General features: G+C 52.2%; 1 protein-coding gene and 1 pseudogene across 1 annotated transcript; one reads left to right on the top strand and one right to left on the bottom strand.

The window, feature by feature from the left end:
- Nucleotides 1-1,515: 1,515 nt before the first annotated feature.
- LOC101537084 (heterogeneous nuclear ribonucleoprotein A1-like) lies at nt 1,516-8,235 on the bottom strand (annotated as a pseudogene).
- A 6,515-nt stretch (nt 8,236-14,750) lies between these two features.
- LOC101536816 (phospholipase A and acyltransferase 4-like) lies at nt 14,751-21,492 on the top strand. The gene is made up of 4 exons (XM_055142359.1): nt 14,751-14,828; nt 16,834-16,942; nt 18,767-19,032; nt 20,803-21,492. The coding sequence occupies exons 1-4, from the start codon at nt 14,820-14,822 to the stop codon at nt 20,905-20,907; spliced, it is 489 nt and encodes a 162-aa protein (XP_054998334.1). The 5' UTR covers nt 14,751-14,819; the 3' UTR covers nt 20,908-21,492.
- Nucleotides 21,493-24,200: the final 2,708 nt, after the last annotated feature.

The following is a 24,200-nucleotide window of genomic DNA, read 5'->3' as shown; positions in this document are numbered from 1 at the left end:
GAGGCAAGAGATGGTCAGGAAGAGGAATAAAGTGGGGAGATTTGATAGCAAAGATCACTTTCAATTATTTTTTATAAAAGACACATTTATTCAGCCCCTCCCTCCGCTGGTTTCTGCGTTTTTTGGAGAGTCGCTGTCAGAAGCCGGAACAGCTGGGCTTGCCCCGGTAGGCGCTGATAAACTGCACTCAGCGGAGTCTGCAAGATCCGATCTGGAGGCGTTGTAGCGATTCGAAGTTGATTCACTGTAAAATATGACCGAGGAGGCCAAAAGAGCTACTTTGGACACCAGCAGCCCACTGAACAACTTGCAGTATGTGAACTGAGCGTTTCTGCCAGGCTGCCCCTGCGGGGGCCCGGTATTTCTCTAGGTTTTCCCATCTTATGAGCACCATAAAAGGGTAAAAGATTGTAGCGATAGAATTTCAGGCAGAATTTTCCCTGGACTTTATACAGAAACCCAAAACCGCGCGGCCGCTGCCGTGGCCGCGCAACCTAATATCAGCTAATCATCAGCAATATGAAATGGTTCCTTTTCAACGGGTCGGACTTTGGTGGGAAACCCTAACAAGAATAGTAGGTTTTTTGTTGAAATATTAAAGGCAATCAAAGTGGTAGCCATCTCTCTAGATTGAACTAAGCCATATCCCCACGCCGGCTGAGAAGAAATATCCTTCTTTCTCGGGAAGAAACGCGGCGTGGCGTTAACCATAGTATGATGTCCAATAAGTTGACACGGACCTGGTGGCATGGGGATGGGATACAAGGGAATAAAGTATTATGTACATGGAACATCGGGATGCTGGTGGAATCTCGAGCTGGGGCCGATACCAGCGCACTACTTTTGGTTCCAGAAATTGCTTGCAGACTTTCTACCAGACTATCAACTAAGCCAGAGCCCCACACTGGCTGATGACGGGAAATAACCATATTTTTCGTTTTTTTTTTTTTCCCTTTGTCAGGCAGCGTGGTGACTACTAAACAGGCATGAACTCGGTGGGGCGGGACGAGGGGGGGAAAAAAAAGAAAAGTTATGTAACAAACAGCGGGACTTAATATCTCTACATTCTCAGCAATCGAGAACTATCAAATGCTTCCTTGACAGTAGGACTGTCTTTTTCTTTTTCGGGGGAAACCCCAGCAACAATAGCGAGTTATGTGTTGAAACATAGAATGTAACCAAGATAAAGCGTAAATGAAGTGAAACTTATCACTTACAAGGGCGGGGATGGGGGGGGCGGGAGGGGGCGGGAGGTATACTGGGGTGGTTGGTGATGGAATAGGGGCACTGGTGAAGGGAAGGGTGTTTGAGTATTGTATAACTGACATAATCCTGAGAACTATGTAACCCTCCACATGGTGATTCAATAAAATTTTTAAAAAAGACATTTATTCAGCGTCATGATCAGACTATTATATTTAGCAATCAACAGCATGGGTGCAAAAAAAAAACTACATTAAAACCCTTTGTTGGAAAAAAAAAAACCACCTTTGTTGGAATGCTTTACACTTTCCACAGAACAGACTCTAAAATAACCTGTTATACAATTAGTCACAAATACAGTCCTCGAGTGTTTGCCCATACACATGAGTATTGTCTAAAACATGTCTTCTTTGTAGCATCTAGGCCCTGCCACCACTGTGCTTGGCTGAGTTCACAAATCTGTTGTAACCGGTAGCTTCCCTGTCACTTCTCTGGCTCTCCTCTCCTGCTAAGCTTTGTTTCCTGGCAATTAAAACCTTCTGCCATTGCCATAGCTGCTGCTACTGCTGGAACCACCATAGCCACCTTGGTTTCGTGGTTTAGCGAAGTACTGGCCTCCACCACCATAGGGGCCTGAGCTTCGGCCTCCAAAATTTCCACCCTTCATGGGTCCAAAATTTGAAGACTGATTGTTGTAATTTCCAAAATCATTGTAACTTCCACCACCTCCAAAATTGCTTCCACTACCACCGCCAAAGTCACCTTCGCCTCCTCCACTGTTATACCTGTCATAGCTGCCACTCCCGCCATAGCCACTGCCCTGGTTTCCATAACCCTGTCCGCCACTTCCATAGCCTCTGCTTCCTCCAGAGTAAACCAGGACCACCTTCTCCATAACCACCATCATTGCCAAATCCATTATAGCCATCCCCACTGCCACCATATCCACCACCACCTCGGCTGCCACCAAATCCACCTCGCCCACTGAAGTTTTCTCCTCGACCGAAGTTGTCATTCCCACCAAAACCACCTCCACGACCACCACCAAAGTTCCCAGAGCCACTTCGACCTCTTTGGCTGGATGAAGCACTGGCCATCTCTTGCTTAGATGGGGATTTTCTTACTTCACAGTTGTGGCCGTTGACAGTATGGTACTGCTGAATGACAATCTTGTCCACAGAATCACGGTCATCAAATGTTACAAAAGCAAAGCCTCTCTTCTTGCCACTACCTCGGTCAGTCATCATTTCAATCACCTCAATTTTCCCATACTGTTCAAAATAATCTCTTAGGTGATGTTCTTCCTTGTCTTCTTTGATGCCACCGACAAAAATCTCACTTTCAATTATTTTTTTGTTTTTCACAATAATTTATTACATTCAATATTCCAACACTAATCCCACCATCATTACTCCTTACCACCATCATTATATTGAATTTTTCCAATCACAAACCAAACCTGCCCCAGTAGCAGGCCCTAAGTAACTTATTTTGTATTACTTGCTCTGGATAATCCATTGGAAATGACCCAGAAAAGTTTCTTTAGAAGAAAGTGTTGTAAGGATTGTTGTATCTCACCTGGGAGCTATTAATTCTTTGTATAAGAGATTTAACATGGTGTTGCAGGTTGAGTCTTGTGTGCTAATCCATATGTGTATATGTGTGTTTGTGCATGTGTATCACTGTCACTGTCATCCCGTTGCTCATTGATTTGCTAGAGCAGGCACCAGTAACATCTCCATTGTGAGACTTGTTGTTACTGTTTTTGGCAGATCGAATACACCATGGGTAGCTTCCAGACTCTGCGGTGCGGGCGGGATACTCTTGGTAGCTTGCCAGGCTCTCCAAGAGGGGAGGAGGAATCGAACTCAGGTCAGCTGCCTGCAAGGCAAACGCCCTACCCGCTCTGATATTTCTCCAGCCCATTGTATACAGTATGTGCATACTGTGGGGAGCACATACTGTATACAGTATGTATACAGATTTAATTTTATTTTACTTTATTTTATTTTTTATTTTTATTTTATTTTTTATGTATACAGATTTAATTTTATTTTAAATCTATATCAGTGCTTCGACTCTACAGCTGGTCCAATGTGGTGTGTTACTCCTGGTTTATCACTGGTATAGAGTATGAGATGTCACGCGGCCACATTTGCTCCAGGAATTCTAATCTATTAAATATCTCGATACAGTTAGAGTTACATATTTAACTGGATAGTGATTTGGGAGTCCAGAGGCATCTCTGCAGCTTGTTGATGTCTTCTGAGATTTATTTGTGAGTCTCTGAGTCCATTAATGAGCTTATTTTACCCCAGAGCAGTTCGTGGTCATGACTGCTAAGCTCCTGGAAGCAGGGGGAGATGGAGGGAGGTTGCCATCCCTGATTCTGTGATAGCCTGGACATTTTGGTTACAAAATCTTCATCAGCAGTTTTTCAGCAGATTCCCTCATGGATGAGGCTCGTCCCAGCCTATGGAGAATGGCCACGATCATGGCAGCAATTAACTTTTAGAGGTTCGCAGCTGTTGGGCTCTGTTTTGTGGGCACAGACTTACCCAATCCCTCTGGGCTGCCCCAGATGAGACTTAGCCTGATGGCATGGGGGAATGGCTGGAGGCATCTCTGCAGCTTGCTGATCTCTTTCAAGATTTATTTGTGTGTCTGGGTCATGGCTATTAGTAAGCATATATGACAAGAGAACAAAGGCCACTTATAGTTTGGGCGAATCCTTAACCTCACACACAAGGCTTATATCTGTTCTGGAAATGGACGAAGGAGGCCTGGGCTCTGGGCCACCTCATGAAGGGACAGAGGCAGGATGTAGGGATCCCTTTCACAAATCTCCTTTCTTCCTCACAATCTCCCAGGGAAGACTTGGCACCATTGAAAGTGAACCTATGGCACCTCGTGCCCCAAAGCCAGTCATGAAACCTTTGGGGGATATGACAGAGGTTCATATGTTCCAGCAAAACAGGCAGGGAGGTGAAGGACCTCAACCCAAGCTGCCCCTGTCCTGGGTTGGTTGGGACTTTGATCTGGGTGAGAGAGTGGCTGGCCAGCCAGTGGGCGGCAGCAGGGCTCAGTGTCCCACAGTTGGGTGAGCTGTCATGACCAAGGATGGGGTGACCAGCAAGCACTGTGTGGCAACTTGGGGGTCCTGATCTCCCACCTCCACCCTCCTGTCCAAGGTCAAGGACTACAGTCACCACGGATGTGTCTAAGAAAGGACTCAGAGGGCGGGAGCTCGCTCAGCCCTTCTGCACCCAGCTTACACGCTCTGGTCTCAGGACCGGGTCTGCACCCACAGTGGGTCCCTCAGAGATACTGACCTTCTGAGAAGTATAGAAAGGGGGGCTGCCAGGACAACAATCCGTAGGCAGAGAGAACACAGGCCTTTAGGATCTGGCACTGCTTCAAATCCTCTCAACAGTCATGTATTTCCATTATAAGGAAAGCATCATTATAATCACCTAATAATAAGTTTAAGTTTGCAAACAAGCTGGGACGTGCGATCTCCTATATTAGCAGAGACAAATGTGCTACCACCACTATATCAAACCAGGAATTTCTCTGGGGTAAAGTTCGACATTCAGCTGGAAATTCTCCAGGGACCCAGATGGATGCTGCTCCTGCTCATATCCAGGCTGACCCACCAGCAGCCAATCAGCGGGCTTGGCGTGGGGGCGATCAGCCAATCAGGTTCTCTCGGTAACCCGGTGGGAGGGCCTGTAGGTGGCGTGTGGTCTGCAGGACAGAGGCCCTGGGAAGCCTGTGCAGGGCCCTGTGGGGAGAAGCAGGAGCACGCGGGAGCAGGGGGAGCACAGAGGAGAGACAGGGATAGACGCAAGAGCCGAGAAAATGGGCGGATCCTGCAGGGGCAGCAGGAGCAGCAGACTCTGGGGTCGCACCCGGTCATGGCCACGTGGACACACAGTGAGGGCCACGGGCCCTGGGTCCTGTTCCTGCCCATCGGGATGGCCCTGTCCCCGTGCGTCTGTGGAAGCACCTACGTCCTGCAGGAGAATAGACGGCCACAGATGCAGACCCCGGAGTCCAGCCCTTTATTGCTCTCTCTGCCAGCAGGAAGGGGTAGCACAGGGGCATCAGGCCAGTAGAGACGTTTCTGCTGCCCGACAGCAATCTGGACTTGAGTCAGCTAAGAGCCACCTGAGGAGAGAGAGCAGGTCTCCTTGTCACAAGAGTCCCACCTGGGCCGCCCCCCTAGGTCAGTTCCAGCTCTCCCCCAAGAGGTGCCCCTGTCCCTGCCCTGGGGCTCCCTAGGAACTCTGGGGCTCACACACTGGGGTCCAGATGGGCTGCGGGCCCCCACCTGCACTACCTGCAATGAGCCCCAAGGGTCCATCAGGCTGACTGATAAGGCCAGACCCAACCCCCTTGGCCAGGCCAGACATCGGGGTTCAGGGAACTTGCCACATTGCTGCTACTATTGGTTGGCATTACTAGGCTACGCAAGGGATATGACACCAAGAGCCGCAGTGACGAATTGAAGTATCTTTTCTCCGACCTGCAGCAGGAAGCAGAGGGTCACTGGCGTGAGGCTCCAGCCACCACATACATACTTCAGCAGTCACCTACGAGGGACCAGCTGGCCTGTGTCCTCTTCAGTGGAAACCCGGGGGCGAGGGTCAGAGAGGCCAGAAGGGGCTCCCGAGGGGGCAGGACCCTCGAGAAGGAGGCGCTGCCCAGCGGGGAGCAGCAGTGGGAGAGGAGCTGTGGGTGTCCGCTGTGGGCACTGGGAGGGACACGCGGGCCCGGGTCAGGTGGAGGAAGCCGACAGGGGGCGCTGTGGGGAAGGGGGGAATGTCCGGAAGTCTCTGTTGGGACTGGCCAATCAGGAGCCTGGGAGTAAGGGAGATGCGGAGGCACCAGAAACAATCCTATCCCGGTGCTCAGCCCCCCTGCAACCTCAGCGGGCGCTCAGGCTCATCTGCTAAATGAGGGCCAGGACTATTGTTCCCCAGAGGCGATGCTTTCACTGCAGTTGTAACGGGGTGTCACCGGAGATGCATCCTGGAGTAGGAATGGATCCTGGCAGGCGTGGAGAGCCAACATGATGCGGGAGGGAGAGAGGCTGTTCCCTGGGTTGAGTATTGAGCAGAGCAGCTGTCACCCTGAGTCGGTCCCTGTCCTCCCAGGTGTAGCAGAAGGCCTTGAAGGCCCCGCATCAGCAGCAGGACAGGACTGCTACAGGAGTTGTTTGTCTCGGCCGCCCAACAACCCTTTTCATAAATTTCCTGTGCTCCCACTTCACAGCAGGAAGACTGAGGTGACAGAGTAAAGGACTCGCCCAAAGTCACACAGCGGTGATTCTCAGGGGCACTTAGAGTATCAGAGAGAGGGTAATAACACCCTAAACAGGGACCAAAGAGAATATTGCAAGGCTGAACAAGAGAATATGTCTGTGACATTGGGTATTTCAGTCAAGCGAGAGATGAATCTAACCACCCTCCAGGGGTAAGAGGAAAACGTTCAGGGGCGAAGGCAGCTGCCTTGTAATGGTGAGGCCACATGTGCTCCAGGACTCCAACTAAAGGCTTGGCCCTAGTGTGTGTGTGTGTGTGTGTGTGTGTGTGTGTATGTGCTCACAGCACCTCAGACGAGCTCATAGAGACACTCAGCAGCACAATTGTGCCCTGGAGAGACGTCACTCAGAGTGACCCGAGAGAGCACACGGGCTGGGGACAGCTCTGCACTGTCCCCTGGGCATGCATGTGACCAGAACAGTCTCAGTGACCGCCTGGACTCCATCCTGGGCTCCACATTCCCAAAGGTGTGGGTTCCCCTCGGTCACATCCCCTTCCTCCAAGGACCTCCTCTTCCTTACAGTGGTCCCTGTGCCCACCTAAGGTTTCCCTAGTGAGGGGTCTCAGGGGTCAGCATCCTGGACACCAGGACCCAGGGGAGCTGCCGCTGCTCAGACAGGACCCACCTCCAGGGGGCGCCCTCAGCCTCTCTGCCCCTGGAGATGGCAACTGGGAGTCGGACCTTGTCAGTGACTGACAAGTTGGTTTAGGTCAACACTGTCAGCTTTTCCGGAAGAGACGGGATGATCTGACCCTGGGGGACAATAGTGCCCAGTAGACTGAGACACTGACCGGCAGACATTGAGCCTGAGTGTGGGGCAAGGGGATGCCCGAGCTGTGGGCAGTGCCTGTGACCCAAACCGCCTCCTCTTTGTGGTCACGTACCCCCCAACTCCTCTACTCCTGTTTCCTCTCCTGTCCACACCTACTATTGCTCTGCTTGCTCCCTGAGGTGCCCGGGCTGCAGCCCAGGGTCTCCCGCGTGCCAAGCATGTGCTCTGCCTCTTCACCCACAACCTGACCCCTCTCCTTCCAATCCTCACAGTCCCTGTTCCCTGGGCTTTCAACTCCCTGGAAAGGCTCAAGCCAAGAGGGAAAGTGTAATCCACTGCAGGGCTGCCTCTCTCTGAGGCCTCTAGAGACATCACAGCCTGTGTGGCAGGTGCCCTGGGGTCAGATCCCACTTACAGGGCAATGCTAGAGTGTAGACCAATATTTGAGCACTGTGGGCCTCGGGTCTCCATCTGTGAAATGGGTGGAGAAACTGCTTCTCAGCAGTGGGTCCAGCTCGGCCCCATCTGCGGAGCCTGAGTTGGTGTCCCTCCATCTCTCACCCTGATGGTGACATCTGGGGAGGGGGACAGTAGCTCTGTGTCCAGCTTCTGCCTGGATCCCTCCAGCCCAGTATAGTCAGTGGGGACACTGCTGGGGACAGGGGCTATGGTTGAGGATGCACCTGGTCGGAGATGGGTCCTGCGTAATGTAGCTCTGTGACGAAGTGTTCGCAGTTCTTCTGGGTGAGACTGTAGGGCCACTCCTGCCCCACCCGCACCAAGGCCATTTGGATGCTCTCCTCTGGAGATTACATTTGACGCTTACCATCATGTATGTTATTGACTTGGTACTCGCACCCCGCGGCCACCTCCGACAGCGGCTCCTTTTTCACCACGGCTCCAGATATCCTGTCAGACGGAGACCCGGCCATCTTAGCTCCTGATTTCCTGGAGTCTGTGGGCCACAAGAGAGGACTCAGGGGGCTGGAGCGATAGCACAGCGGGTAGGGCGTTTGCCATGCACACGGTCGACCCGGGTTCAAATCCCAGCATCCCATATGGTCCCCTGAGCACCGCCAGGAGTAATTCCTGAGTGCAGAGCCAGGAGTAACCCCTGAGTATGGCCGGGTGTGACCCAAAAAGCAAAAAAAAAAAAAAAGAGAGAGAGATAGAGGACTCAGCGGTCACCCTGCACAAACACAGGAAGTCCACCCAGCCCAAAGTGAGTCACCGCATGGCCCTTGCCCTTGTCCCATGGAAGGTAGTAGCCCATAAGGGTTGACATCCACTGACTGACGCACAATGGGGCCCACTGGGCCTGGGCCTCTGGTGGTGAAGGCTCTGGAGTCCCAGACTCTCTTCCCCTCATTTCTTTCCTAAGGGACAGAGGGAAGCTGGGAGGGGCCCAGTCTCCCACACAGCCATGCCCTCCTCCCTGACCCAGGCCCCCGCTCACTGCTGGTTCTGAAGCAGAGGCCGGGAGTTCTTCAAATGCCTCGACTCAGATGTTGCTGGAACTGCCACATGAAGGTGGGTGACACGGGCACAGAGCCAAGGTGGCCGACTTCGACTCCTGGTCCCAGGCCACCATCCAACTAGCTATGACCAGTCACCAACCCTGCACCACCCTGAACCCCAGCTGGGAGGCCTCAGCAGGCCCAGGCAGAAGGCCCAGGGCAGGAGATGTCCACACTCCCCAGGGTCAAGTTCCCCGATTCTCCTCTAAAGATGCCCCAGGAGACCAGCTGAGCTGGTGCCAGTGTCTGGCTCAGCTGCTCTAGGGGCTGTCTGTGCGGGAGGGGGATTTCCTCTGTCCTTCACCATTGATTCTCTTCCAAAGGGTAATTCCACACTGTCAGGCCCGGCTCCCTCAGGCTGAAGCAGCAGGTGTGGGAGCAGGAGACCCCAGAGGGCAGCATCGGGCTCTGCTGGCATCTCACCTGGCCAGAATGAGAGACTGCAGGCAGGAGAGGAATCTGGGCACCGAGTGTGGGCAGGAAGTGCACAAGCCTTAGCGGTAGAACCCACTCCTGTCATAGGGCACCCCTGGGCTATGTCCTGGGACACCCTAGAGATATTCTGGGTTCTGGAGATGGACCATGGTTGGGGTGCAGGCTTGGCATGCACTGAACTGGGTTCCATTCAGCTCCCAGAGCAACGTTGGGTCACCCCCAGCACCATAGGACCAGAGCAGCACCACAGCCTCAGGCCTGGGAGGAGCCCCGGGCAGAGGGGCTGGAGAATTGGGGTGGGGATTACAGGCCTCCTGAGCACAGATCGAGAAGGCCCCCTAAAATTTATACCAAGGAATCATTCTTTTCTGTGAAAATAGAGACCTTCCTCACTCTGCCTCAGTATCTCTGTCCTCCGATTTCTCCTTCAGATCACCCTCCTCTTCTGCATATCCTTCTGGCTCTTTCCCTAACCCCCACCTTGCCCCCACTCTTCTCTTCTCAAACCATTCAGGATCCAAAGCCTCCACACATCTCTCTCCCGCCTTCCTTCCTGACCCACTAGATGTGCTTCTTCTCTATTGCCTCTAGAGGGCGCCCTACTCCCAGAGAGATTCTGGACCATAGATGGAATAGTAGGGGCTTCTTCCACTCCCACAATGAAAATCTGTGTTCGCACAAACAAAAGAACCTTACATGGGAATATTTATCGGGGATCCAAAAATTAGGTCAAAAATCCAAGCCAAGAGGCAAAGGAGAGGGGATTGGCTCTGCCTTCAAGGCTGCCCCCACCTTCTCTGCTGCCAACCCTACTCCAGACTGAGCCACTGGCAGTGCAGCTGAGAGGCGGGAGGGACACAGGGATACCCACAATGGGTGGGCAGGAGCCAGGGTCCACCGTGCAGCTCCCTGGAGTCAGGGCCATGCTCCTTCCGTGACTCTGAGCACTGTTGAGTGTTGGGGGAGCCCCTGCTTCCTGTCCCCCCTGTCCCTGCAGATCATCAGCTACACAGGATACTGGGTGCGGGAAGGGGTATGTCCCCCGGACAGGGCTGAGTGACCCCCACTTTCTAACTGGACATGTCCACAGCCTGTCCAGGAACTTCCGGGTACAGGAGATCAGCAGCTGACGGGCCTACAGGGGACAGCCCTGGTCATGTGGCCTCTGTGGCTGTGCCCATGACCAGGCCAGCAGGGGAGACCAGCACGGTGTAAACCAAACCCACAGTCACCTCAGTACACCCTCTACAGAGACCCTGTCCTCACCAACGTCAGTCACATGGACCATGCAACCGTCTCCCACATACACTGCCCAGTGCTGATAATAATTGCAGAAAATCTCAATCAGGTCTCCGGGTGGGGGCTCAGGACCAACTCTGTTCTGCAGAAGAAAAACAGACAGAAAGAGGTGAGTCCTTAGCAGGGAAGGTTCTAGAACATTCTATACCTTCCACACCTGCAAGGAGCCAGGTCAGTTGCTGAATCCTGCTGTTCTCTTCTCCAACAAATGAGAGGAGGCGGCTCCCTCACCAGGAGAAAAGAACCCCTCTATCCTGGGCTTTGCTGGACTGGGGATGAGCCTTTGGGGACAGGGTGACAGGGTCCCCAGAGGAGCCTTGAGAGGGGGCTCACAGGGAGAGGTGCACAGTGGGCAGGAGCCCCTCCCTGCACGGAGCAGGTCTGTGTCAGCGAGGGAGGCCTGTCACCAGGAGGTCTAGATGCTCCCCCAGCCATCGTCCCCCCATCTTCTGGTCCCGGGGTGACCTCATGTTCTGACCCCCAGGCCAACTGCGGACACTGAGCTCAACCCCTGCCCACGTGGGCCTCACCCCCGGGAATCAGAGCTGCCCCCACAGAGGAGGGGACTCAGGGTCAGGAAGGGCAGGAGCCTGTCAGCCCCTCCCCAGGGAGAGACGCCGAGACTGTATCTGAGTGTTTCCCCCGTGCACCCCGAGACCCCCACAATCACAGGGGCCACCCGGGGCAGCTGCAATCTGGGTCCAGGCAAGAGGCAGACGGGAGAGCCCAGGGGGAGCTGGAGAGTTTGGGGGCTGTGCCCCTGTGGAGAGGCATGGGAGACTGTGCCCTGGTCCCTGCAGAATGGGGGCCCTTCACAGGAGTCTCTGGGGGTGCCCTGGTTCTGGCCACACCTGCTGCCGCTGCCTCAGCTGAGCCGGGTGCCCTGAGCAGGGGCTGCGCTGCTGGGGGTGGGGAGGGTGCTACCCACTCAGGGAGAAACGATGGAACCAGGCCTTGGACCCAAGGGCTCAGAGTCAACGTGGGGGCGGCAGAAAGTCAGAGCGAGCACCTCAGCCCCTGAACTAGGGTCAGCGCCAAGTTTCTGATTTTAAAATAAGGGTCTCTGGAGGCTTATGGGGCATTCCCAGGCCGTGGGGCTGAGGTTCTTTTTGGTGGGCAAGCCCATGTGTAGAAGTGCTCCCCCGGCCCCCCTGACCTTCGTCCTCTCAGAGAGTGAGCCTCAAGGAGGACTAAGGGGGAATGAGGCCCTTTTCCTGGGTCCCACACCAGCCGGTGCCCCTACGTGGAGAAGAGGCTCATAAGCACAGAGGGACAGTGGGGGAGGGTGCAAGGCGAAGGTAATGCCACATGCTGAGGACAGGACGAAGCCTGCTGGACCCAGGCCAGACTGCGGCGCTCCAGGACGAGGAGCCAGCAGCGTTTTCCGGCCGAGACCCTCGGCTGCTGGAGCTCGCTCCTCTCCGAGCCCTTCGTGAGGTCAGTGGCCAGCGCTCTGCCCAAGCTGGCCCTGCTCGAATCCCGCCCTACGTGCCATGGCAGCAGACGCAGGATCAGGCTGGGAGAAGGACGCGGGTCAGAGCATATGGGTGCTCCCTGCTGCAACGCCACTGGGGCTCGTGGCTACAGTCCCTACAATCACTACAATCACTACAGTCCCTACAATCACTACAAGTCCCACAGCCACTCCCCCCGTGCCCCAGCTTCCTGCAACACTTAAGCTGCATGCACTTGGGCTCTCTTTACCTCTTTTATTTTTGCCACACGCTGCCTGGCTCTGAGTTCAGGGTTTTACTCCTGACTGTGCTAGGGGGACCCTATGGGATGCCGGGAATTGAACCGGGTCGGCCGAGTGCAAAGCGAATGTCCTCACCACTGTGCTATCACTCCAGCCCCCTCTCAGTACCTCTTACTGCCCACTTCTGCGACCTGCACCTCTCTCCAGGCTCCCAGAAGATGCGGGAGCCAGGCCATGGCTGCTCCCACTCAGGACCCTGCCTCAGTCCCAATCCACTGACGCACGAGTCATGCTCAAAGCCTCCCCTAAAGCCCCTGTTCTTTCTCTGTCTCTGTCTCTGTCTGTGCCTCTCTTCCTCTCTGTCTCTGTCTCTCTCTGTCTCTCTGTCTATCTCTCTCTCAGGGGGGGAGGGGATTGCTCCGTGGTCTGCCAGGACTTATGGCTCTGCACTCAGGACCATCCTAGTGGGATTCTAGAGACCATGTTGGATTGGATTTGTATGGATTCACCGTTATTTGGCTGAGTTTGGGGGTATTCTGATTGGAGCAGGCTAGTGGACAATTGGCCTGATGTGGTTGGGTAGCTAGGCCGCCTTCATAAGAGTCAGCAAAGGAAGCCGAGATATGGGTCCAGTGCACTATGAAAGGGGAAATTAACTGGGCTGCCACCCCGTTGGCCACACCCCCTCTCTTCCCCTCCTGGCCCCACCCCCAGCTGCTGGTTACCTGTGGGGCAAGGACCCCTCGCTGGCACAGACACTGGGTTACAGTTCCACTTCCAGAGCACTTCTAAACCCACAGGTGTCCCCTCTCTGGGGACCATACTGGGTACTGGGGATCGAACTTGGGTCAGCTGCATGCAAGGCCAGCACTCTACCTGCTTGGTCCCTCTTCCTGCTACCCCTCCACCCATTCCCTCTTCCTTCTCTCAGTTTCCCATCTGAAACATCACCCTCTCTTAGACTGATGTCAGGCACTGATGTTCTCAGCCCTGTGTGATGAGTCCCAGGACCGAGCTGTGGGTCGGAACAGAGCCCTGCCTTGCAGAGACACTAACTCCCCTCACTGAGCCGCACTTCCCCACCAGCCTCTGCTACTTGCGGGGGAAGCCCAAGGGGTAGCTCCTGTTATGCACCTGCTATTCATGAGGGTGATGCCTTGAGGGGGTGCCAGTTACAAGAGTGTGTGTGTGTTTGTCTGTGTGTAAGTATGTGTGTGTGAGAGAGAGAGACAGTTTGTATGTGTGAGAGAGTATTAGACTGTGTGAGAGACAGAGTGTGTGTATGAGAGAGACAGTGTATGTGTGAGCATGTATGTGTGTTTGTCTGTCTCTCTGTGTGTATGTGTGTGTGTGAGAGAGAGAGACAGTTTGTGTGTGAGAGAGTGTGTATGAGACAGACAGAGTGTGTGTGAGAGAAACTGTGTACGTGTGCATGTCTGTGTCTGTGTGTATGTGAGAGAGAGACAGTTTTTGTGTGTGAGAGTGTGTATGAGAGAGACAGACACACAGTGTGTGTGTAAGAGAGAGAGAGAGAGGAGCTGGGACTGTGTGTGAGAGAGTGTGTATGAGACAGAGTGTGTGAGAGAGAAACTGTGTGTACGTGTGTGTCTGTGTGTATGTGAGAGAGAGACAGTTTTTGTGTGTGAGAGTGTGTATGAGAGAGACAGACACAGAGTGTGTGTGTAAGAGAGAGAGAGAGGAGCTGGGTTCTGTGTGTGAGAGAGTGTGTATGAGACAGAGTGTGTGAGAGAGAAACTGTGTGTACGTGTGTGTGTCTGTGTGTATGTGAGAGAGAGACAGTTTGTGAGTGTGAGTGTGTATGACAGAGACAGACACACAGTGTGTGTGTAAGAGAGAGAGAGAGAGAGAGGAGCTGGGTTCTGTGTGTGAGAGAGTGTGTATGAGACAGAGTGTGTGAGAGAGAAACTGTGTGTACGTGTGTCTGTGTCTGTGTGTATGTGAGAGAGACAGTTTTTGTGTGTGAGAGTGTGTATGAGAGAGACAGACACACAGTGTGTGTAAGAGAGAGAGAGAAGGAGAGAGAGAGGAGCTTGTTTCTGTGTCTGGCATGTGGGCACGTTTGGGGCTCAGGCACCAGGCATGACCCAGGAGTGTAGCAATAACTGTCTCCCGCTGGCCCTCTTCACACTAACCCTTGGGATCCCAGCATCCTCCTCCCACCCCCCCACTGTCCCCCTGTTTGTTCATGGCCAAGGGACACAGGAAAATCCTCTCCAGGAGTCACTCCTTGGACAGTGGCCAGCAGGCGGCTGAGCCCCTTCAGTCAATCCTGTCACTTGCAGCCTCTGAGCCGTGCCCAGGGGCAGGAGGGCAGAGCATCGAGATTCCTACAGGAGCAGGTGAAATTCTACCTATCACCCTGTCTTCCAAGAGGAAGCACGTGTCCCTCTGAGTCAGCGGAGAGCGAGTTGGAGTAAACATCGCCCCACCTTTTGCTGTTTCGTTTCCTAACTTCCCAGGGAGGAAATGAAAGTGAAAGGGAAACTCAGCTCTGGTATAACAGCTGGTCCAAGGGCAGCAGCTCTCACTCCACCTTGGGTCCAGAGCGATGGCATTGGTAAGTCCCTTGGAACTTTGCATCCAGGCTCTGCAGTGGGGTGGAGTGCAGACCCTCCCAGCCCGGCCGTGGGCACGGAGCTTCCCTTAGGGGGCTTCCTGGGGAGCTGCGTGTTTTCAGGAAAGTGCCTTTCCCTGCAGTGCTGTGAGATTCTGGTTTGAGAAAAAGACCAATCTGTATCTGCCAAGTAAATGGCAGGGACGGACTTTTTGGGGGGTGGGGGGAGTAGGGTGGGGGGAGCAGGGGATGCTCCCGAAGCTGCTCAGGTGCCTTGGACTCGGGGAAAGGGGCTGCACTGCCAATGAGTGAAGGGACCCCGCACTGGGTGGGGGAAGATGCCCCCCTGGCTGGAGCCTGGACTTCTCCACTCTGGTCTCTGTCCCTCTTGCCCTTGCCCCTTCCCGGGGTCTCTCCAACCTCCCTTAGGATGTTGGAGTCCCCCATCTGGAATCCCCCACTTCTGACTTGAACCCCAACTCCAATCCACCCTCACTCCTCTTCACACTGAGACCCGAGTACTGGCCCAGCACGGTTCTGCCTGGGACTGGAGATGGGAAGATTCTGGGGTCATGCCCCAGCCCTGGGGAGTCGTCCAGGCAGCCCCTGCCTCTGGGCGTGACTGCTGCAAAGGCAAACACAGGCTCTACCCTCTGCAGACTGTTCCTTACCCAGGCAGGGCCCAGTTTTTTCTTTTTCTTTTTTTAATTCAATCACTGTGAGATACAGTGTTTGAGTTTCGGTCATACAATGATCAAACACCCACCTCTTCATCAGTGCACATTTTCCACCACCAAAACCCCCAGTATCCCCCCACCCATCCCAGCCCTTCCCCTGCCTGTGTGGCAGACAATTTCCACAATTCTCTCTCTCTCTCTACTTTGATCACATTCAGTATTTCGACACCAGTCCCACCATTATTATTTGGAATTTTCCTGCTACCACTCAAATCTGCTGAAAAGGCAATGCTAGACAATTTATTTTGTATTGCTTGTTATGAACAGCATACGATATCATGTGGCTGCAAGAGCGACCGCATGCTCCTGGAATTCTAAGATTTTAGATAATTAGGGTCTGGAGAGATCTCTGCAGCGAGCCGCTCGGTTCCAGGATTCTTTTGTATGCCTCTGGATCATGGTCATTAAGGAGCTTAAATAGTAACCGGAGGCACTTCATGGGCGTCATCTCAGGGTCCCATTGGGGCAGGGGGGAATGAAAGGGACCAGCTCATCCCCTATCCCGTGATGGGTCCATTTTTAAGGTCCAGCTGCCACTGGCCATCACACTGCGATGGACCTTGCCTTTAGGGACATGTTCCAAGGGGGACGTGATTGGGGCACAGGTTCCAGATGTGCAGAGGAGCAGAGGCCGAAACAGCTGTGTGGTGAGGAGGGGGATTGAGCACCAGTTCAGGGGGCAAAGCACCTGCAGGTGATCCAGGACTCCCTGAGAACTTGAGACCTGCTCTGGGGGAGCACTGTGTCTGGAGCCAGAGAGAGGGGAGGACAGGTGTGCTGGCAGGAGGGTGGCAGGGGGGTGTCCTGAGATGGTTGTGGAGCAGCAGGGACAGGAGACGGTGGGGATGTCGCAGAGCAGAGATGCGGCTCCTGGCACAATTCCTTGCACAGCAGTAGTGAGGATATGAGTGTGGGAGAGCCTCTGTTGGAGCACATTGGGTCGCCCCAAGGAGCCCCCTCCAGGGCTGGGCCCAGGGGTGCTGGGCAGCGTGTCAGAGTCTGAGGAGAACCAGGGGCAGGAGGCGTGACGGTACCTGAGGGGCCTCTGGGGGATGGGAGCCCAGGACCCCCTCCTCCACGTCGATGGACAGGTCTGGGCACCTGCCCGGGTGGTGGGGCTTCATACTCCTGCTGTGCTAAGACTGGGGGCCATGGGCCACTCCCAGGCCTCACCAGGAGAGTCCCACGGTGAAGACCCCACAACGGCCCCAGGCGGGATCTCCTGTGGAGCCTGGGCCCTGAGACCGTCTTCTCTCCTTTTCCTGTCATAGTTGGGTAAAGAGCCGAAGCCTGGAGACGTGGTTGAGATTTTCTGCACTGGGTACAAGCACTGGGCCATCTACGTGGGAGACGGCTACGTGGTCCACCTGGCACCTCCGAGTAAGGGCTGTTGACAACCGTGCTCATGATATGATCCAACGATAGAAAGGGGCAAACTCAGGAGATGAGTGGTTTCACCCACCACTGGGCCCGAGGGACCCCACGGCCCATCCCTGAGCCATCACAATGGACCCAAAGGGCTGACCCCTGAGTCCCCCCAGAGCTGCGTTCCATCCCCACCAGCTGACCCCAGGGCCACCACAGCTGGGCTCTGTCCCTACCAGCTCTCCCAACTCTGAGCCATACTCTGAGCAGAGTCTGGAAGTGACTGACAGCAGCCCGGGACCCGAAGTCTCTAGGCTAGAGGAGGTTTCTCAGCAGGGGCCGTGTGCTGGAGGATGGGTCCTTTCCCCTAGAGGCTTCCCCAGAACCAGAGCATCGGCTGCAACTCCTCCCAGAAGCATCCTCCTGGGACGGCATGAAAATGCTCTGCCCAAGACCTGGGGGCATGTGATCAGCAAATCTGAGTGACTGGAGCAGTTGACAGCAGAACCAGGACCCTCACATGTGGGGAGTTGACGCAGGATGTTTCTGTGTTTCTGCATCAACTGCACAGCGGCCACCAGGGAGAATGGGGTCTGTGTCCCACAGAGCAATGGCCGGGCCCTGTAGCTCCTTCCCACTTGGGTTCCCACTTTCTGCTTAGAACCGTCCCCTGCCTCGGGGCAGCATGCTTGCCCCTCACTGTGTCCTACATTCATTGCCACAGAGGTGTCCGAGTGGTTGCTAAAACATGCATCCAGCAGTCAGAGAGATAGCTCAGTGGGTGGAGAACATGATTTGCACACAGGAGGCGGGATACCTGGCACCGTATGGCCCTTTGAGTGTCATGGGGGCAATCTGCCACTAGCTTAGGGTTGTCAATAGCCACCAAAGAACCAGTCACAGCAGAACCAGGACACACACATCTGGGGAGCTGATGCAGAATATTTCCGCATCAACAGCACAGAGGTCACTGGAGAAAATGGGGGTCTGTGTCCCATTCTGGACCCGTGGACTTTTGAGACCAAGGATCCAGGGAGCTGAACAGAGAGAGCTTGACAAGGAAGACACGGGGGTTCTCCTGATGCCCAACCTTCAAGGACTGGGAGATACATCTCCAGGGCATGATGGATTCTGAAGCAGCAATTCTCGCGATGAGAGCGAGCCCTGTGCTCTATTACCCTGCTTTTCAGTCCTCCCTTCTTAGAAAATGCACCATGCTCACTGGAAGGCAGAGTGAGTCCATCCGTGCACGGTCCCTGGGGGCCCCTCCTTGTGTGTCCGGGTGTTCTGTGACCCAGGAGAAAGTCTGTACCGGGACATGAGTTCTGCTCATGCCCTGCACGGACCAGAGAAGCTCTGTCTGTCTGGTTCTGGGGTCTTCCAAGCACAAAAAGGGTCTCCTAATGCCTCTGATCCAATTCCGGGTATGAAATGGCGATGCCAGCATTGACCGTAGAGCTGAAAGGAAGATAAATTGGCTCCTGCGTGAAAAGGGAACAGAAAGAGGCTGAAATATTGAAGGTCTTAGTGATCTAAACATGGGGGTCCTGCAAAAAGAGAACATCTTTGGAAATGTAATATTGTTGGAGACTGGGGCCCCCTAACTCCCATGATAGGGGACAGGGTTGTCAGACTCTGCACATTCACTTAATGAGCACAGTTGCCCCTCTGGCCCACGCCATGCTCCCTGACTTGGAAATATCAACCTGATGAGGGAAAGAGCCAATGGCACCCCCCGTCCTGGCTGTGGGAGGGATCCCCCACCCCTACCACCGATCCCTTCATTCTACTGTCCAGACTTTCTCTCTCCTGCCTTGCTCATTCTGATGTTGCCTCAAGTTCCAGGTGAGTGCCTCGGCCCCTACAATAGCCGCAGGTTCCTGAGCAAATTTCTGATTGTGAAGCGTGAGCTCTTGAAGGACGTGGCGACGAACTGCAACTATGTGGTGAACAACTTCTGGGACCAAATGTACAAACCACAGTGTGTCAACGACATCCTCCACACGGCCAATAAATGGCTGTGGTTTGCATCATTTGTTATTGTCAGAAGAGACGCTAAGGAATTTGTTACCGATCTGAGATACGGCTTACCCAAAGATCAGCTGGTAAGGTCCTTTAGGGTTGATCCCGAACTCCTTGTGGCCCGGGAGGTTGGAGGGAAGAGGACAGGAAAGAGAGGGGCGACTGCCCATGAGCGATTCCATCTCCAGAGATGCTTTCACTGGGAGTCAGCACTTCTGACGCGGGTCTTGGGTTTGCTCCCATGAGCTCTGGACCTTGGTTTCCTTATGTGCATCAGAATAGTTGGATATCACACTTTGGAGGCTGGGTTAGCTCATGCCAGAGCCCTTTGCTGTGAGATTAAATCTGATTAAGACCCTCAGGTTGTCAGGGCGAGTCTTGGTCACCCAGGGCTAGAGTTTCCCTCAGGAAAACTTCCTGGAGTAGCAGGCGAGGGAAGCTCAAGCTCTGGTTTACCATGGAGACTTCCAAAGCATTCCTTAAAAAGTCCTAATTATGATCATTTAGGTTGCAGTGTTACAATCGTGTTCATGTGTATGTACATTTACCTCACCGCCACCAAGGTGTCCAAGAGCTTCTACCAACGTTCCTATGTTACTTCCAATCCACCTCACAATGTTTCCCACCCATTGCCCCACTAACTTAGTATTCTGAGTCCAGAACACAGTTATGTAAGATCTAGAACATAGCTTCCGGTCTGACAAGTGCCTTGTCCCCAGACACAACTGGGGGAGGCAAGAGGGAAGACTTGGTGTAGCTAGTCAGAAGTCAGGAGGTGGCGGTGGACATCTGATGTACCCTGAGAGGTAGCTGGGTGAAGACACTGAGTAGAAATTGGACCCCTGAGTCTGGAGTCCAGGCTAAGTGAGTTAGAAGCGGGAGGCTGCCTTGTGAGCCACCCAGAGTACGTAGTGACCCAAAGGGCACAACTATGGCCTCCAAAACCTCCCTCCCTTCTGTCACAGACCTTTCACTTGCAGAGGTTCCTCTCAGCTTGACTCCAGATCCCAAACACTGTCCACACTCACCCTTTGGGGCACCAGACTGAAGAAATGACACCCACCCCCTCCTCCTACTCACCCATGTGGGTGGTGTGAAGGACAGATGGAGATACGGGGTATAGACTTATAGATATAGATCTACAGCACTGTAGCACTGTCATCCCATTGTTCATCGATTTGCTCGAGAGGGCACCAGTAACGTCTCTATTGTGAGACTTGTTACTGTTTTTTGGCATATCGACTATGCCACGGGGAGCTTGCCAGGCTCTGCCGTGCAGGCAAGATACACTCCGTAACTTGCTGGGCTCTCCGAGATGAAGGAATCGAACCTGGGTCAGCTGCATACAGGTAAATGCCCTACCCGCTGTGCTATCGCTCCAGTCCATAGATAGATCTATACATAAAAATAGATCACGTGTCTATGCGTTACTCTCCTACTTCCGATTCTTCATAGCCATCAGAATATTTCTTCCTATTGTCTATTTAGCTTTGTTTTGTTTTGTTTTGCTTTTGTTTCGGGGCCACACCTGGCTGTGCTCAGGGCTGACTCCTAGCTCGTGCTCAGGGTTTACTCAGGTCTCGGAGCGATGATCCCACCACAGAGCTCCCCGTCAGGCTTCCCTCAGCCCATCCTGTTCATCCTCAGGACACACACGTGCTGTAAAGCTCACAGCGGGACATGTCACAAAGTCTGAGCTCCCAGGAAATGAAACTCCTGGGGACTCAGTTCAGCATCACGTGGGAAACAGAGTGTGGAGGGATCTGGGGCAGAGATGAGGCCACTCCAGCCCTCAGGAGGACGGAGAACCCACTGGGACCTCAGAGACTCACACACAGTCTGTTTCCCCACAGGAGAGACTTTCCCAGGGGCTCCTGGATTATCCGGTTTGGATGAGGAGACCTCGCTTGGAGAAGAAATCGAAAACCAACAACAACGTGAGGCAGCCCCGATCCTGACCCAGCAACCACCGGGACCCCCAAGAGAAGCCCCTTGACAGCTCCTCTGCCTACTCCCTCGCCCCTCCCGTGCTTTCCTCTCCCCGATGAGGCTGGCTCATGGCTTTTCCTGGAAGCAGCAAAATATGTTTCCTGGACCCCAGGAACATATCCAATACGAATATATCATTATCAAGAATTCTCCATCTCCACTTACTTATTTGTTTGTTTTTGGTCTTTTGATGGCATTCTGGTGCTCAGGGCTTATTCCTGGCTCTGTGCTCAAGGACCACTCTTGGTAGAGCTCCGGGGACCATATGTGGTGCTGGGGATCAAACCTAGGTCAGCAAGTGCCTTACCTTTTGTACTCTCTCCCCTGCTTTTATTTAAAAAAAAAAAATCCGTTTTAGGAAAGCCCATATAGTTTTCCATAGATACTGCACCAATTCACACAACTCACAACATTTGTTGTCCCCAGCCAGAATTCCTTGTTCTCTGTTCTCTTGCCAACAACATATTCCCTGAGTTTTTGATAGAGGCCATTTTCGATGAGGTGAAATCTCTGTGGTTTTGATTTGCATCCCCCGAATAATAAATGAAGTTGAGCGTTTATTTCATGCGTCTGTTTGCCATCTGTGTGTCTTCTCTGGAGACGAGAACATGCCTTTGTTTGAGGAAGCCTACAGGAGACAGCAGAGAACTATCTCTGTCGGTTGTTCTTTTTCCAGAGTCCCTGGAAGCCTGTTCAGAACTTGACAAAAGTTCCCAAGACTGACTGATAAATACTTACAAAGCCTCTTTTGGTAGTGCCTGTTTAAGAATAAAAGATAAAAAAAAAGCTACATTCCACTATATAAAAAATGGAATCACTCTACTAAAATGATTATAAGGTTATATGGAAACAATATGGTCACAGGATTGAAAGGGGTACTTTGTCAGAAAATGCATGGAAGACACAGAAGATATTTTTGGAAATTTGAGAACTATTAAAACAAAGTGTACAGTGGGGAGATTTGCAATAATTTTTGATAAAAGTACAGATACTCCTAATGTGTCTCGGCTTATTGTGCTTGTTAGAGTCTCTCAGTAACAAAATGCAGGAGCAATTTTTTAATGTGCACGGCAGAGCCTGGCAAGCTACCCGTGATGTACTTAATATGCCAAAAACAATACCAGTAACAATAACATGCTCTTTGTGTTCCTGGAGCAATCAGACACCATTGGGCTACACTAACATGTGACAGGGACGAATGAAGATGTTACTGGTGCCCGCTGGAGCAATCAATGAACAAGGGGGTGACAGTGATACAGTGATACCGTGACCCCAGGAGAATTGAGGGAGAAGAATTGCTGTATCTAGGCTTTACTACACTCAGCAAAAAAAAAATAATAATAATAATAGAAAGTCACATCTGCCTATAGCATTTCCGTTGCGTGTAGGGGAGTCTGATTATTCTCTCCTCTTTCAGTTAGCAATATTTGTACCATACAGATGATCTTGGGGCTGGAGCAATAGCACAGCGGGTAGAGCGTTTGCCTTGCATGTAGCCGACTCAGGTTTGACTCCCCCACCCCTCTTGGAGAGCCAGGCAAGCTACCAAGAGTATCCTGCCCGCATGGCAGAGCCTGGCAAGCTCCCCATGGCGTATTCGGTATGCTAAAAACAGTAACAACAAGTCTCACAATGGAGATGTTACTGGTGCCCGCTCGAGCAAATCAATGAAGTACAGGGCAACAGTGCTACAGTGTTATTAATTGTAATAATAATAATAAATATTTGCTCTATGTTCTTGAAACTTGTTGTTACTGTTTTTGGCATATCAAATATGCTATGGATAGCTTGCCAGGCTCTGCTGTGCAGGCGAGATACTCTCGGTAGCTTGCCGGGCTGTCCGAGAGGGATGGAGGATTTGAACCTGGGTCGGCCACGTGCAAAGCAAACGCCCTACCCGCTGTGCTATCGTCTCACAATGGAGACGTTACTGGTGCCTGCTCGAGTAGTTTGATGAGCAACGGGATGGTAGTTATACAGTGATACAGTGATGTTCTTAAAAAAATGCCTAGGAATTTTGGTGGGAATGACACTGCATTTCTAAATTACTTGGGTAATGTGGTCATTTAGTGAAAATGATTCTTCCCATCTATGAACGAGGAATATGTTTCCATTTCATTGAGTTTTTTATTTATTTCTGAGGCAAATTTATAATTTTCATAAGCATATTTTTCTCTTCCCTTGTTAAATTTATTCCTAAATATTTGAGTATTTGGACCAGATTGCAAATGGGATAAATTTTTAATGGTTTATTTCTCTGTTCCATCATTGTCTATAAAAATGCAACATATTTATGTGCATTGATTTTATAGCTTGATACTTTGCTGTATAAATATATTGACTCTACAACATTTAGTGGAGTCCTTAGGGTTATCTCCTGTACAATATTCTGCCGTCTGCAGGTAGTAGCACTGTAGCACTGTCGTACCATTGTTCATCGATTTGCTCGAGCGGGCACCAGTAATGTCTCCATTGTGAGAATTGTTGTTACTGTTTTTGGCATATCGACTACACCACAGGTAGCTTGCCAGGCTCTGCCGTGTGGGCCGGATACTCTTGGCAGCTTGCCAGTAGTAATGGTTTAATTTTTTCTTCACTAATATGAATTCCATAATTTCCTCTTTCTTTTTTAATTTCTGTGGAAAGGAAACACAGTGCGGAATAATTGCAGTGAAAGTGGACATTATTGCTCGTGCCTGATCTTTGGAAGAAGGCTCTTCATTTCTTTACCCCAGTAAGGATGGTGCTAGCTCATTTGGTCACTAATAACCTTTTTCATTGACTTCTCCTCTTCCTGGGATTAACTTTGTTGAGTTATTTTCCCCAAACAATTGTTTCATTTGCATTATTAAATATTGTGGGAAACCTCCAGTAAATGCAGGCTCTAAGATGTAGGCAGTATGCAGGGTTCAGCAAGATTAATGGAACGTTAACTGAGACTTAAGCCTTAAAGCTTTGTAACTTTCAACATGGTGATTCAATAAAAAAATAAATTAAAAAAAAAAAGATTAATGGAACGTTTAGTCCTTAAGCAGGAAATGTCCTTCTAGGGAGAGTACGGGCTTAGAGATATTTACGGGGGTCTGTGAAACAGTCTAGCAGAAAGAGTCCTGCCAGGAAAAGTGAGGTACTCCCATAACTCCAAGGTTATTCATCAAATGTGCTGGCTGATTGCTTATCTAACATACGTGCTCCATGTCCACAGTCTGTGCCTGCATCTTATCCTTTGCCGTATTGATATGTTCCATGAGTTGATCTATCT

The sequence above is a fragment of the Sorex araneus genome, chromosome 6 (assembly GCF_027595985.1).
Source record: "Sorex araneus isolate mSorAra2 chromosome 6, mSorAra2.pri, whole genome shotgun sequence".
Classification (NCBI taxonomy): Eukaryota; Metazoa; Chordata; class Mammalia; order Eulipotyphla; family Soricidae; genus Sorex; species Sorex araneus.
Note: the sequence above shows the minus strand (reverse complement) of the source record. Positions and strands in the feature narration are given on the sequence as shown.